The sequence below is a fragment of the Miniopterus natalensis genome, chromosome 8 (genome assembly GCF_054644295.1).
Source record: "Miniopterus natalensis isolate mMinNat1 chromosome 8, mMinNat1.hap1, whole genome shotgun sequence".
NCBI classification, from domain to species: domain Eukaryota; kingdom Metazoa; phylum Chordata; class Mammalia; order Chiroptera; family Miniopteridae; genus Miniopterus; species Miniopterus natalensis.
This window is the reverse complement of record NC_142088.1, coordinates 67981152-67997518: the sequence shown is the minus strand read 5'-3', so window position 1 is coordinate 67997518 and position 16367 is coordinate 67981152. Positions and strand designations below refer to the sequence as shown.

Below are 16367 nucleotides of genomic sequence, written 5' to 3'. Positions count from 1 at the left end.
TGCAGGCTTGATCCCCATTCGGGGGCGTGTGGGAGGCAGCTGATCAATGATGACTCTCTTACAGTTGTTGTTTCAACTCGCTCCCTCTCCCTTCTTCTCTCTGAAATCAGTAAAGATATATTTTTTAAAAAACTGAATTGTATGCTTTGAGAGGGTGAACTTTATGTGAATTACATCTCAGTAAAGCTGTTCTTAAAAAATATAAACAAAAAGATTAACATTGTGAAATAAAAACTATTTTCATTGCGTTTTTCACTTCCATTTTCTCTAACTTTTGATGATGTTTGAGAATATGTAGTGGTAAAGATGCTGATTTAAATTTTTTTTTTTCATAGCACCGTTGCAAGAATTCAGTTTCGTCTTCCTGATGGTTCTTCCTTTACAAATCAGTTCCCTTCTGATGCACCTCTAGAAGAGGCAAGGCAGTTTGCTGCACAGGTAAATTTGTCTTGAGTTGTAGTAAAGGTAGATGAATAGGTTATTAAAATGTAAGAGGAGAACATTTTCAAGTAGGACTTGAAGAATGTGAATAAGTCATGACTTGTCCCCAGGAGGGAGGCACAGGACAACTCTGGGATGTTGTGGAGCTTCTATCATGTAGTAGTGCCACATGGGAATAGCATATCTGCTTGTTGTACAAAAAATAGGAATTTGCTGATGTTGTACAATAAGCTCTGAAAACTTTTTTCACTGCTTAGTCCACTCAGCTGAAGGAGTGAAAATCAAATGATTTTCCAGAGATCTATTCTGAGGGAGTTGTCCCTGGTAGAAAGGATGCAGTATTTCTTGGTCCTCTCCACATTTTCTGCAGGTTGCTTAGAATGCTTTTGAGCTGGCCATTTTCCCACCATCTGCCAGTTGTCCAAGCTTAAAGACCAATAATCTTTATTTGGCAACAAGTATCTTTAGGAATTTACTTCCAGAACGTGGTTTTACTGTATAATCGACATGGGTGTGAAATTTGATAACTTAGAAAGTAAGATATGAGTAACTTCCAATTAGTTTTTATTTTCTGATTGATTTCTTACTCAATTGATTTTAGACATCAGGTGTCCTATAGGATCTGGGCTCATATGTACTAGTATTTGTCTCATGCATCATCAGTGTTAAAATTAGAGTTCAGATCTTTCCACTAGATCTCTTCTCTGCATTTAGCCTGCTATCTCACTTATGGGTCCCAAGAGGGGGATACCTGCTGTCTGCCTTCCTCCACTGGTGAGCTGGGCTGGACAATATAAAAATTATTTTAAGAACTCTTTTTCCCTAAGCTTTATAGTAGAACTAACCCAAATAGCCGCTTTCATTCTTCTTTTGCCTTGGAACCCCACCTGGGGCCTTCCAAGAAGGAGTGCCCCTGACCTGAGTCTTACTGCTTCTGCCACAGGTAAGTGAAGAAGGGGGAGCCACATGAGGGGGAAAAAAAAGATCTTTGATTGCATCCGTCCTATTGGAACTTCTCCCCAGTAGGATAACTTGATTTTGTGTTGGTGTATGTTCTTATATTAGAGTGAGAACAATGAGAGGTATGTATATGACCTACAGTGGAAAATTACAAAAAAACAGAAGTGTTAGTCTTTTTCTTTGGAATCTTCTAGATAAACAGTTGTCTTAAGATTTAACAAGTATGAGCGGCTTAAAATGATGAGGGTGGTTCTGTGATGCTGCTGAATGTAATTTCCTGGGTCTAGGATTGTATGTATGGTGTGGGTTGATTATGGACCATTTATTCTTTGAGAGGAGGAGGCAAAAACTCCTAATGTTATATATATGAGGGAAATTCTTGTCTGTTCCAGATTTTTAATAGGGTATACCTATAATCCAGTGTATTCGTGAGATACTAGTAAAAGTATAAGGACAGTGAAAACTCTCATGGCAAACTGCAGCCATACTTAAAAAGAGACAGCTGATTGTTCATTTTTATTTGGTTTGTTAAAAAGAGATATCTAATTGTTCATTTTTATTCAGTTTTTTACAAAGAGATATCTAATTCATTTTTATTCAGTTTGTTCATATGGTTTTAGGAACTATATTCTTACTATTTTATGGTCATTTTTGAGTTATAAAAGCTTTTAAGTACTATTTGGATTTGACAACTTTCAGCTACACCCAGTTTTTAGAAATGTTTTTTGAGTTTACATTTACATGAACTTTTAAAATCAAGGCAATTTTATTTAAAGCAGTCGTTTTAGATGTATATGAGTGTATAATATCTTTTTAAAAGGCACCATTTTAATGTTTTTAAACTTATTGTTATGTTACAGACTGTTGGCAACACTTATGGTAATTTTTCATTAGCAACCATGTTTCCCAGGAGAGAATTTACCAAAGAAGATTATAAAAAGAAATTATTGGATTTGGAACTTGCCCCAAGTGCTTCAGTGGTTCTGTTGCCCGTATGTATATACATATATATTTATTCTATTCTTACAGTGCTGTTTGTTCTACTCTTGATTGTTTCCTATAATTAGAGGAAGGGAAGGTGAATGGTGTATTGTGGATAATTAAAATCCACATTATCCAAAAATGTTAGATCAGTTTATTGTTCCATTATCCTGTGCTTTATGTATTTTTATTGCTAGTGAGGCACTAGTTTAATTTTCAACTTTTCCCCCCGCCTATTTTCATGGACAAAAATGACCAATAGGAGAAGAAAATAAGAAATGCAGAATATCCAATCTACAAACTTAGTGTTTTTATTTGTGTACTACTTTTCTTTTTACCAAGTTTTTAAAAAACATTTCAACATGAAAATAACATTAATCTTTAACATATTAATTCCATTTGATCCTTACAACAGTATTTTAATCTCTGATGAGGAAAAGAGACTCAGAAAGCTTAAATGACTTTGCTGAAGTGCCAGAGCTGGGATGAGAGCTGGGTCTTCTGTGTCTGGGTTAGTATAGTTTTCCCTGCTCTGAGCTAGAGCCCCACACCTGAAAAAGTTGGCCCGCCAGTAGCTAGGATTAATTGTATTCACTGAGGCTTGAAACGTTCTCCCTTTTTTTTTCATAATTAAGAAAGAACTTTGTTATCAAAGTTACTAATTTAAATACAAAAGTTTAGTTCTCTTAAAAATAATTGGTTCATTTTACCAAAAACTACTTTCTGGTTTCTGTGTTGTGATTACTCCTTTAAAAGTAGAGTTCCAGGGGTTCCCAGAAGTTTATATACACCTGGAAAACAGCAAAGTTGGTAATTTCCCTTCTTGCAGTAAACTAAAATTAGTAGGACTTTTTCAGATAAAAGATTCACCTAGAACTTCAAGTGTGATGTCATTGGGCTGATGTAGTCTTTATCTAGGTTTATTTCTTAATTTTTAGGCAGGAAGACCAACTACATCTATGGTACATTCTTCCAGTGGAGACTTTTGGACACTGTTGGGGACAGTACTTTACCCATTCCTTGCCATCTGGAGATTGATCAGCAACTTCTTATTTAGTAATCCTCCTCCTGCACAGACCTCAGTGAGAGCAGCATCTCCAGAATCCTCAAATCTTGCATCATCTAGCAATTCAGAAAACAGGTATCTGTTTGTGTTTTGCTCATTTGCAAAATGTTAGTAATGCCAGTACCTTATTCAAAATGAAAAATTTTGTCAAAGGTCCTTTGTCTTCTTTCTGTATATGGGAAAACCCCCAAATGTTCTGAAGGTTTATTGTATCATCTCTCCAGGGAAGTTCATTTACCTGAGTTGCCTCAGCCGTCTTTCTAAAATCTAGTCCAGCCCGGCTGGCATGGCTCAGCGGTTGAGCACCAACCTATGATCCAGGAGATCACTATTCCATTCCCAGTCAGAGCACATGCCCGGGTTTCAGGCTCGATCCCCAGGAAGGGGCGTGCAGGAGGCAGTCCATCAATGACTTTCTCTCACCATTGATGTTTCTGTCTCTCCCTCTCCCTCTCCCTCTCCCTTCCTCTCTGAAATCAATTAAACAAACTATGAAAAAAGTTCCTAGATTTATTGAATTTCAAGTCTTGCCTGCTGTTGTTTTTGCAGGGCCACACCAAGTGAATTTGGCCCATGGGCTGGATGTTTCCCACCCCTGCTCTAGATGAAGATTTGTATAAATATTGTCATTGGGCTTATTTAGCTTTTATTTCTTCCTTAACTATTAGGCAGGAGGACCAATTATAGCCTTAGTACATTACTCAAATGGGACAGAGGAAAATTCTCTAGTCTTAGAACAGCATTTAAACTAGGCCCTGTAAATGCTGAACTTTAGAACTCTTACTGAGCAATGAGTGGAAGCATTTAATCCGGAGTTACTGTAGTATCAGATACCTTGCTGTGTGGGTTTTTAAAACATTTTTCAAATAAAGGAACAGGACTTGTGCTGGGGCAAAGGATGGGTTGAATGCATATATGAGAGGCAAAACTTTGTGTTCCACTATTGGTTTTCCTGTTTTCTTTTTGCTCTCTTCCCCTCTGGTGTTGGAGAATGAATTACCTTAAATTTCACCCATTTCCTTCCCATTTTTAGATGAAGAAGTCCTGTTCTTAATTGTATAAATTATTAAACATTATAAAAAAGATAAAAAATTGCAAATTGACCATTTCTGTAAGTTAGGCTATGATTGGAGCCTTGGATACCTTCTAGGATACTGTGTAAGTTATAAATATTTTAGTAAATATATCATCTTGCATAAATTGTAAAGGAAAGATTAGTTGGCAGATAGTCCCTGCTCTTCTAAAGCTTAGTAACTCATCAAGAAATACATGGAACCAGGCCGGCTGTGGCTCAGTGGTTGAGCATTGACCTAGGATCCAGGAGGTCACGGTTTGATTCCTGGTCAGGGCACATACCTGGATTATGGGCTTGATCCCCAGTCGGGGCGTGCAGGAGGCAGCTGATCAGTGACGACTCTCTCATAGATGTTTCTCTCTCTCTCCCTCCCCCCCCGAAATCAATAAAGATATATTGAAAAAAAATACATGGAAATAGAAAATATGATTTAGCTGGTTTGTCTTGGAGAACAGATGAAGTTAAATTGCCAAAAACATTTAAAGCCTAGTATTGTAGTAGTAGATATCATTATCTCCCATGAGCTTTCCTTGAAATATCATTGCCTGTAGTAATGGAATTGTAAAGGAAACAGCTTTGTGTTACTGCTGTTTTCATTTTATGTCATCTTCTCTTTTCTCCCTCTTTTGTTATACCAGGGAACCTGTCAGAAAAAGAGTGCTGGAGAAACGGGGGGAAGACTTTAAAAAGGAGGGGAAGATCTATAGATTGAGGACTCAAGATGATGGTGAAGATGAAAACAACACTTGGAATGGAAATTCTACTCAACAGATGTAGTGTGACAAGTACATTATGTGCAATAATCATTGTGTCTCTTATGATTTAATTCAACTAAAATTCTCCTGGAGAGGTGGGACTATTTTATGTTTTCTAACTGATGTATAAAGTGTCTCTATTCCTGCTTAGTGGGTTAAAGTTGTTTAACTCAGACACGTCAAGAGATAAAATAACTCACTGCTAGGTCCTCGCATATGGTAACCAACTACTAGAAGCCTAAAAGAATCAAAAGGTCTGCCACAACCTCCGTTTATCAGCTTTCTTATTCAGCATTTCAGATGCCCTTTAGCCCTGTGCTCTCAGATGATACGTTTTGTTCAGAGCTATTCTGCTCTAGAACTCCTAAGCCCACACAAAGTAACTGTACAGTCACTGAGTAATTTGACTCTGAGTCAGAGCATTTTAACTAGCCAATCAGATGATAATTTATGTTTCTTTTTTCTTTTTCTGCTCATCAGCTGCAAGCAAAATCTTGTAGTTTTTAATCTTAAACACTGAATAAAAAATCTTTTCCAAAAATCAGAATGATCTTATTTTTAAGTTTTGTTATCCTAGCATCTTTTTGTTGCACAGGGCTCTTTTGAGGTCATGTGTCTGGATTTACCCCCAGTATTGCCCTGGAGGAAGAAATTTTCTGACACACATTGATGCTATGTCAGTGAGGCATCACTGCATAATGGTAATGATTTTTGTTCTTATTAGATGTAAAACAATAACTAATCTACAACTAGTCCTCTCACCTTTATACTGAAGTTTTGTTGTCAGTAATCACACTTCAAAGACCTGAAGCACTTGTAGTGTAGGACAAGAAGAAAGGAATAAAGATATGCCTTTTGCTCATTTAGTTATTCTTAAGAACTTTAAAGAGATTCTTAGACTGACTTACATGCTACTTTATCCATGTTTTTGGTAGTGGAATCCACTAAACTAATAATGTTTGAAAAAGGGAGTAAACTTGACAGTTCATCTTTTAACCTGTCTTTAGGTTGGAAGATACCACTCTTGAGTGAACATTTAGAAGGACTTCATTTTGTAATGTGAGGGAGAAATTTTCTCAGCAAACTTTCTGTTTTTCACCTATGAAATGACATTTTAAAATGGTAATAGTAATTGTTGGCGAGGAAACTGAGACAGGCTATGCTGGTGGTAGAAGTAAAAGCTGGTATAACCTTTTTGAAAAACATTATCAGAAACAAATATTTCTTGTTCTTTGATCCCATACATTTTCCAAAGGAACGATCATAAATGCAGAAAAAGTTTAGGTATAAATATATTTGTTGTTATTTATTTTACCTAAGAACTAGGAACCAACTAATGCCTTGTGCAGAAAAAACTTTTGATGAGGAGAAATGGTACAATAGTAATTCAACAATTCAATTTTTAATACATTTATTGAGTACCTGATATATATTGAGGGGTGGGGAGCAGGATACAGAGCTGTAGGTACAGTATGAACTTAGCTTTGTAAACACATTTTAAATATAAACACTACTGTGCATTAACATAATGCAAAGAAAAAAGAAAACTCACCAAACGTTAACAGTGGTAAGAGGTTATATGTAATTTTAGTTCTGTTTTTTGCACCCTTATATTTTCTCTCGATTTTCTGCAATGATCATATTACTTCCATAATTTAAAAAGTGAGCTTGAAAAAGAAAAATCCAGCAAGCATTCCATTTAAGTAAAGATTTGTCATCTTTAAAAATACAGCAATGTGTGATTTAAACATAAACAAAAAAACCTGTCAATTGGGTGTGACTCTACTATTAACTATTAGAAATATATTTGCAAAAACTTGGAGAACCTCAAGTCAGTTTGCCTTGAAAAAAATCAGGTACAGATCTTAGAGAAATGTACTTAAAAGAATGGTTCACAATCTCTAGGAGAATCCCTCCTCAACTTTATATTTTAAAAAGTATATGTGGTAAAAGAAAAACTCAGAACAGTATAGGAGGCTACAAAATGAAAATGAAATCTTCCTCTTTGCATCTCACCCCCCAGTTTTATTTCCCAGAAGTAACCTTAATCTATCAACAGTTTCTTTTGTAATCTTCAGAAAGTTTTTATGCATAAAAAGCAAATATGTAATCTTTATATTTTAAATAAATGGGATCGTATATATACTACTCTGCAACTTGCTTTTTACTTATAGTCTTGAAGATCTTTCCCTGTCAGTACATAGTTATCTCATCCTATTAATGGTTGTATAGCATTTTACTTGATAAATGTACCCTAACTTATTATTCATGCTCTGGTGCCATTCATTGGTTATTACAATTTTTTTGCTTATTTTTGTTTTTCTGTTGCAAGCATTGGTCCAGTGAAGGTATCTTCTTAGGTGTGAAAATATACCTATAGGTTTGTATAACTTACTGAGTCAAAGGGTGTTTGCAGTTTGGATTATTAAAAAATGCTGTCAGCTGGCTGGGCGTGGCTCAGCAGTTGTGCATCGACCAGGATCCAGGAGATTGTGGTTCAATTCCCGGTCAGGGCACATGCCTGGGTTGCGGGTTCAATCCCCATTTGAGGGCCTGCAGGAGGCAGCCGATCAATGACTCTCTCATCATTGATGTTTCTCTCTCTCCCCCTCTCCCTTTCTCTCTGAAATCAGTGAAGATATCTTTTTTTAAAAAAGAAAAATGCTGCCAAATTTCCTCCTTTTATCGCTCTTTGAATTTACACACCCCACCATATACTTGCCAATGTTATACCTTTTCGTCTTTTTAAACATGATAGATGAAAAATTGTCTGTATTTTTATGCATTGTGTTGATCATGAATGAAGCTGAGTATCTTTTAATATTATTAGTCATTTTGACTTATTTTCTGAGAACTACCTGTTTGTTCTTTGCCAGTTTTTATTTTGTGTTTTCCATCTTTTTCATACTGATTTTATAAGAATTCTATGTATATTAAGAAAATCAGCCCTTTGTCTTGCATATGATATAAATTATTTTCTCCCTGTTTATCTTTTGATAAATATATTGATGGTAATTTTTGCCACAATATTTATGATCATATTTATCATTGTTTTTCTTTATGGCCTCTGGGGCTTAAGTCTTGCTTATAAATACCTTTCCCACGTCAAACAATAATTTTTTAAAATATGTTTTTATTTTAGAGAGGGAGAGGAAGGGAGAGGGAGAGAGAGAAAATCAATGAGAAACATCTGTCAGCTGCTCCCTGCATACTCCCTATCGGGGATCAAGTTCCGCAACCTGGACTTGGGCCCTGACCGGAAATTGAACAGAGGACCTCTTGGCTCACAGGATGATGCACAACCAACTGAGCCACACTGGCCAGGGTAAAAAATAATTTTTAAAAATTCATCCTTCTAGTATTCTCATGGTTTTGTTTTTTTACATTTAAATCTGATATCCCAGGAAGGGCTCTGGCTTCTGTCCCTATGCCTGTGTCTGACATCCTCAGTATCTAACCTGTTGATCTACCATGATTTGTGGAATAATCCATCTTTCCCACTGATTTGGCATGTCACCTTTCTATTCTCTCTCTGCTACCAAATTACTTTTTATAACTAGTTATATAATGTTTTAATATTCTCTTCCTCCCCTGATTTATCCTGGCTCTTCTTGGAAGTTTATTTAATGTGAGACTTTATATTTTGTCCATATTCCTCCCCCCAAAAAAGGATATTACATTTTGAGGTTAATTTAGGTATAACTTACAGCTTATAATACTGTCTTTCTACCCAAGAAATATCTTTAATATCAGTTTAGAATTCCCTTCACCCCCATCTAATAAATATTTCTTTTTTTCCCCCCTGAAAGATGTCAGCTTTATTTTTTTAATATGCTTTCATTGATTTCAGAGAGAGGAAGAGAGAGAGAGAAACATCAGTGAGGAGCGTGAGTCATTGATGGGCTGCCTCCTGCACGCCCCCTGCTGGGGATCGAGTGAAACCCAGGCATGTACCCTGACCGGGAATTGAATCACAATCTCCTAGATCCTAGGTCGATGCTCAACCGCTGAGCCACGTCCAGCTGGGCCTCTGCTCATTTTTTTTTTTTAAATATATCTTTATTGATTTCAGAGAGAGGGAGGGAGAGGGAGAGACAGAGATAGAAACATCAATGATGAGAGAGTCATTGATCGAGCCTGCAACCCGGGCATGTGCCCTGACCGGGAATCGAACCACGATCTCCTAGATCCTAGGTCGATACTCAACCACTGAGCCACGTCCAGCTGGGCCTCTGCTCATTTCTTAATTGAATTGTTTGTTTTATTGGTGTTGAGTTGTCTTGAGTTCTTTAAATATTATTTTGGATATTAACCCCTTATCAGATGTATTATCGGTAAATATTTTCTTCCTTTCAGTATGTTGTCTTGCTTTGTTGATGGTTTCCTTTGCTTTGCAAAAACTTTTTAGTTTGATGTAGTCCCATTTGTTTATTTTTTTCTTTTTTCCCCCTTGCCTGAGGAGACATATAAAAAAATACTGCCAAGAATGATGTAAAAAAAATTGACTGCTGTATTTTCTTCTAGGAGTTTTATAGTTTCAGGTCCATTTAGAGTTTATTCTTAGATTTGGTCTTTAATCCGTTTAGAGTTTATTATTGGATTTGGTGTAAGAAAGTGGTCTAGTTTTTTTTTGGCATGTATCTGTCTAGTGTTCACAACACTATTTATTGAAGAGATTATTTCCCCCCCTTGTATATTCTTGCCTTCTTTGTCATAGATTAATTGACCATATAGGCATGGGTTTATTTCTGGGCAATTCTGTTCTGTTGATCTGTATGTATGTTTTTATGTTGGTACCATGCTTTTTATTTATTTATTATGATAGCCTTGTATTATAGTATAGTTTGATATTGGGTAGTGTGATACCCCCAACTTTGTTCTTTCTCAAGATTGCCTTGCCTCTTTAGGGTTTTTTTTGGTGGTTCCATATAAATTTTAGGATTATTTTTTCTAGTTCTGTGAACGGTGCCATTAGTATTTTGATATAAATTGCATTGAATTTGTAGATTGCTTTGGGTCATATGGACATTTGGCTTTACCTGTGAGATTTTTTCCTTATAATTGGATTCTAGTTTCATACCATTGTGATCAAAGAAGATGCTTGATATGATTTCAGTCTTAAATTTATTGATCCTTTTTTGTGGCCTAATAGGTGGTCTATCTTGGAAAATATTCCCTGTACACTTGAAAAGAATGTATATTCTGTTGCTTTTGGGTGAAATGTTCTAAAAATATTAATTAAATCCAGCTGGTCTAATGTGTCATTTAAGGCTACTGTTTCCTTGTTGATTTTCTGTGTGAGTGGTCTATCCATTGATGTCAATGGGATGTTAAAGTCCCCTATTATGATTGTAATATATTTAGGTGCTCCTACATTGGGTGCATAAATGTTTACAAGTTATATCCTCTTGTTGAATTGATCCCTTTATCATTATAAAATGCCCTTCTTTGTCTTGTTACAGCCTTTAATTTAAAGTCTGTTTTGTCTGATAAAAGTGTTGTTGCTCCGCCCGTTTTTCTGCTTTCAATTGCATGAAATATTGTTTTTCTGCTTTCATTTGCATGAAATATTTTTTCCTCAGTCTGTGTCTTTTGATCTGAGGTGGGTCTCTTGTAGGCAGCGTATGTACAGGTTTTGCTTTTATATCCATTCAGTCACATTGTCTTTTTTTTTGTTGACATAGGACAATAAACACCTTTGTTGCATGAGCTAAGATAGGAGGGAGGAAGATTTATTATCATTTCTGGGCCTTGTCTTCAGCTACAACTCCAGCTCCTTGGCCATCTGCTTGGCCACACTGGTCTGATCTTGTAGCAGTGCATGCAAGAAGCTTGCCCTGCTGGAACTGCTTCTTGAAAAGACTGCTGATTTGGGCATTCTTTTTCCTTTCATCAGATTTCCTCTGAATTTTCTTTGATCATTTTTTTGTTTAAACAGTCTCTTCCTCCTCAGGAGTCACCTTGGCCTCCTTCTTGCAGTCCAGGGGCAGTGCATAGTGGGACTCATACTGCTGTAGGTAGGGTGTGCTGTCGATGAGCACCATACAGTTCTTTACTAGGACATTGGTGTGGACTAGCTCATAGTTGGATGCATTGTAGACAACGTCAATAATCCTTGTTTCATTCAAGCCCCAGGAGAAGTTGCCCACGTCCAGCCTCAAGGCATGGTATTTCTTGTTGCCTCTCTGCATGTGGACTGTGTGTATGTGGCACAGGCCAGTCTCAGTGTTGGCAGCAGCATGTCGTAGCTCATATTTTTGTTTCTTGCAGTAGGGCTTTCTCTTGTCCTGAATCTTGGGGCCCTTGTCCCAGTTGTCCCTCAAGATTCCCATGGCTCAGCGCAGCTGGAAAGAGCCACGTTAAGTCTTTTTATTGAAGCATTTTGTTCATTTACATTTAAGGAAATTATTGATAGGTATGTAGTTATTGCCATTTTATTGTTTTATGATTGTTTTTGTAGTTCTCTGTTCCTTATTTTCTCTCTTCTCGTATATTGATAACTTTCTATAATTTTGTGTGTGGATTCCTTTTCCTTTATTTTTCCTCTTGTAGACTATTGGTTTGTGGCTATCATGTGCTTCATATATATACCAAGCTATGTTTGTAACAATCTATTTTTTTAAAGGCTTTTTAAAAAACTTATTTTTAGAGAGGAAGGGAGAGGGAGAAAGAATTTAGAGGAACATCGATGTAAGAGTGAAACATTGATCGACTGCCTCCTGTATGCCTCCTTCTGGGGATCGAGCCTGCAACCTGGGCATGTGCCCTGACTGGGTTTCTAACCCACAACCTTCCTGTACACAGGATGATGCCCAACCAGCTGAGCCACTGGCGAGGGCAGTAACAGTCTATTTTATGTTGATGGTCACATAAGTCCCAACATACCCTAAAATCACTTACCCCTCCCCATTTATGTTTTTACCATTTTTTTTTTTACTGTGTGTGTGTTTGTATCCCTTAATTTATTGTTGTAATTACACATTATCTTCCTACTTTTGTCGTTTAACCTTTGTACTAGCTTTATAGTTGGGTCTACTGTGTTTATCAAGTGTTTGCCTTTATTAGTGAGAAGTTTTTTCCTTCCTATATGTTTTTTTGTTTTTAATATATATCTTTATTGATTTTAGATAGAGGAAGGGAGAGGGGGAGAGAGAGAGAAACATCGATGAGAGTCACTGATAGGCTGTCTCCTGCACGTTCCCTAGTGGGTTTCGAACCTGCAACCTGGGCATGTGCCCTGACTGGGAATCGAACTTCAGTCTCCTGGATCCTAGGTCGATGTTCAACCCGAGCCACGCCTGGCCAGGCTCCTATATTTTCTTCATGTTTTTTACCTTTTCTTAAATAAGCCTTTTTAACTTTTCTCATAATACTGGTTTAGTGGTGATGAACTACTTTAGCTTTTTGTTGTCTGGAAAGTTATTAATCTTTCCTTCAATTCTAAATGATAGATTTGCTGGGTAGAGTAATCTTGGTTGTAGGTCCTTGCTTTTCATTACTTTGACTATTTCATGCCAATCCCTTCTGGCCTGCAAAGTTTCTGTTGAGAAATCAGCTGACAATCTTATGGGAACTCCTTTGTAGGCAACTAACTGCTTTTCTTTTTCAGCTTTCAAGATTCTGTCTTTAAACTTTGGCATTTGAATTATGATGTGTCTTGGTGTAGGCCTCTGGGTTCATCTTGTTTTGGATTCTGCACTTCCTGAGTTTGTGTGTCTATTTCCTTTGCCAGGTTAGGGAAGTTTCAGTCATTATTTCTTCAAATAAGTTTTCAGTCCCTTGCTCTCTGTTGTCTTTATGGTATGCCTATAATGCAGATGTTAGTATGTTTGAAGTTGTCCCAGAGGTCTTTAACCTATCCTCATTTTTAAAAACTTTGTTTTTTGTTGCTGTTTTGATTGGGTGTTTTTTGCTACCTTGTCTTCCAGGTAGCTGAGTTGATCCTCTTTTCATCCCATCTGCTGTTGATTCTATCTAATGTAGTCTTCATTCAAGTGCCTGTATTACTTATTCATTTCTGACTAGTTCTTTTTAATGTTTTCTGTGTCTTTGTTGAAATTCTTACTGAGCTTTCCTGTTTCTCTCCCTAAACTCATTGAGCATCCTTATAACCAGTGTTTTTAACTGTTAGATTGCTTGCCTCCATTTCATATAGTTTTGTTTTTTCCCCCATGGAGTTTTGTCCTGTTCTTTCATTTGGAATGTGTTATCTCATTTTGGCTGCGTCCCTGTGTTTGTTTCTATGTATTAGGTAGAACTGCCATGTGTCCTGGTCTTGGAAGAGTGGCTTTATGTAGTAGGTGTGCTGTGGGGCCTAGTGGTGCAGTTTTCCATTTCACCTGAGCCAGTTGCTCCATGGGTGTCCCTTGTTTGGGTTGTGTGTGTCCATCTGTTGTTGTTGAGCCTTGATTGGTGGTGGCACATTAGTGGGTGGGGTTGACCGTCAGGCTGACTGGCTGCGACTACAACAGACGAGCTTTTGTGTGTGGGCTGACACCACAGAGCAGGAGTCACTTTAGTAGGACTCTGGTGCCAGCAAGTCTGCCCTTCGGGTGTGTTATTTGTGGAGCTTGTTGGGTGGTGCTCTGGTGTGGTCTGAAGCTGGCTACCACGTGTGTTGGTTCTGGAACCTCAAGGTAAGCTACCACTTCTTCAGGCTTGGGACCACTGAGTTGAAGCTTTGTTCTAGGCCAAGACTGGCTGCTGTATGTGCTCGGCTTGGGACCACCCAGTAGGAATTGCAGTGCAAGTTGAGACTGGCTGTTGCTTGTGCTGGGCTTGGGGCCACTTAGCAGGAGCTACAAGGCACACCAAGGCCAGCCACTTCTTGTTTGGGGTTTGTGGACCTTTGAGAGATTTGGGGAAAGTCTTCAGTGCGAACCAAGGGCACTGAAAAAAACCCCTCTGGAAGAGACTTGGTCAGGGTGCGTGAGTTGGGTGGGGCAGATCTTAGGGAATCACCTGGGCGGCATGAACAGCATTAGCCTGGTTAATGGAGAGCACAGATTTGGTGCCTGTCTGAGGGAACCTGTTTTGACCCTCTGTCCCTTCAGCCCTTTCTCTGAAGTTAGTCGATTTAGTTCCTCTCAGATGTACTTGGTACTTTTTGAGCTGCTGCCCCTGCACTGGGACCCAGATTGTTTGTGTGGGGGTAAGTCTGTACATCTCCCCCCACTCCCCCAAGAGGAGCACCTAAGTCTCCAGAAGCTCTCTGTCTCTCTTGTGATCCCCACTGGTTTTTACAGCCAGGTGTTATAGGGATTCCTCTTCCTGGTACTGGTCCCCAGGCTGGGGAGACTTGTGTGCGGCTGGGACCCCTCACTCCTCAGGTGGGACCTCCAGTCAAGATATCCCTCCCTGTTCTTAATCACCACACAGTCGGTATGGGACTTGCCTGTTCCATGTCTCTGTCCCTCCTACTAGTCTCCACGTGGCTGCTTTATATCCTCACTTATAGGACTTTTGTTCAGCTAATTTTCAGGTGGTTCTCAATGATGGTGGTTCAATAATTTAGTTGTAATTTTGATGTGGTTGTGCGCAGAGGCGAGCACAGCATTTACGCTGCCATGTTGACCAAAAGTCCTGAAAATCACTTTACTTCGTTTTACTTTTTATTTTTATTTTTTAAAAAATGTCTCACAGATATCTCGAAAAGATATAGAGACCCAGTAAGTGTCCTGACACTGTCTCATTAGCACATTCTAGGGGAATCGATAAGGCCACATCTTTTTGGCTCCCACCACTACTCTGGGTGTGTTCTGTAAATAAACACAAAGGAGCAGGTGTGCTTTCCATGCCCTGTCTCCATAATGTGCTTGCTAGAGACAGTGACACGTGGTCCTTTGACCCCCAGAAGCTGCTAGCAGGGAAATTTGTAATTCCAGTAAAATGTGGTCGCAAGATGTTTACAAGCAAAGTAGAAGGAGTGTCTGCCTGGGGAATTGAGGGCAGCTATCCAGAGAGGAAAGTATATATTTGAGCTGAGACCTGAAGGCATTTTCAGAAGAAAGGGCATCCTAGGCAGAAGAATATTTGCAAGGAGAGGCAAGGACTACATGCAGTTTAGGACTACCACCAGTTGAGAGAGGAAAAAGGGAAACGGGCCGAATGAACCAAGGTGAGATCCCATGGGCCTTGAAGGCCACACTTGGGGCCTTAAAAGTCTGCCTGTACATAGGGGAGGGGTAGGAAGGACATAAAAGGTGGCTGTGGTGGGAATAAAGGGTCATTCACAGGTCATCTCTTTTTGTATGTCGGTGTTTCTCTGCCCCAGGGAATATACTTGGTCTAGTAGGGAAGCTTAGATGTCCAAATTGCTTTATGACTTCATAAATTCTGTGGAACCTACTTTCTCAAGGAGAATCACTCATAGGGGATAGGACACAGGTCACAGTACCATTTTTATTTTCTGAGAACAAGGTATGAGGCTGGGAGGGAGCTTGAAGAGAGGGCAGGAGATGCTGCTGCGATCCGTCTACATAATGAAGTTGATTTCTTACAAAAAGGATTGCTATAATTTTACTTCTGTTTCTCTCTTTAAAATCTCTTAAACTTGGAACTGCCCAATTAAGTGGCTCACAGAACCACTGGATGAGTTCACTATTCGTGCACTTCCGTAGGAGCTAGTTGCAGGGTCTTCTAATCCCCAAATGAGTTCCTGACACTGGGGCAAGATGCAGATACTCCCATTTTAATCAGGGACTTGAAATCCTTGAAGATTAGTCTCTGACGGTGCAGAAGGCCTTATGAAGTCTGGTATGGGCAGAATTAAGCTCCTAAGGAGTTTTATGGGCGGCAAAGGTGTACAAAGAAAGGCTTATTTTGCATAATTGGAGGAGGTGGTCACATGTGCTCAGAATGAAGAAACAAGGCTCAATCCCTGTTGGCCAGGTCGTGCTGTCCCCTGCTTGGAGCGCTTACAGCACTTGTATGACAGGAATGCCACAGCACAGGCTCCAAGAAGCATGAGAGCAAAGAGCGTGTACAACGCTGTCTGGGCTTCCACTGCGCCCAGTGCTAGGCCCAGGAACTGAACTTCCTCTTCTCTCTTGGGACTGACAGTGGGTCCAGCATCTAGGAGGACAACAGA

General features: G+C 38.8%; 2 protein-coding genes and 1 pseudogene across 4 annotated transcripts in view; 1 reads left to right on the top strand and 2 right to left on the bottom strand.

Moving 5' to 3' along the window:
• UBXN4 (UBX domain protein 4) overlaps positions 1 to 5825 on the top strand; it is a 34714-nt gene extending 28889 nt beyond the window's left edge. For both annotated transcript variants that reach the window (XM_087819875.1, XM_087819876.1), the window contains exons 10-13: positions 336 to 438; positions 2262 to 2393; positions 3321 to 3523; positions 5162 to 5825. In XM_087819875.1, coding sequence (XP_087676001.1) covers positions 336 to 438; positions 2262 to 2393; positions 3321 to 3523; positions 5162 to 5300 — 577 coding nt within the window. In that variant the 3' untranslated portion in view covers positions 5301 to 5825. The remainder of the gene's footprint in view (positions 1 to 335; positions 439 to 2261; positions 2394 to 3320; positions 3524 to 5161) is intronic.
• Positions 5826 to 11016: 5191 nt separating this feature from the next.
• LOC107531151 (small ribosomal subunit protein eS8 pseudogene) lies at positions 11017 to 11610 on the bottom strand (annotated as a pseudogene).
• Positions 11611 to 16130: 4520 nt separating this feature from the next.
• Positions 16131 to 16367, bottom strand: part of LCT (lactase) — a 48889-nt gene continuing 48652 nt past the window's right edge. For both annotated transcript variants that reach the window (XM_087819433.1, XM_087819434.1), the window contains exon 17: positions 16131 to 16351. In XM_087819433.1, the coding sequence (XP_087675559.1) occupies positions 16131 to 16351 (221 nt within the window). The remainder of the gene's footprint in view (positions 16352 to 16367) is intronic.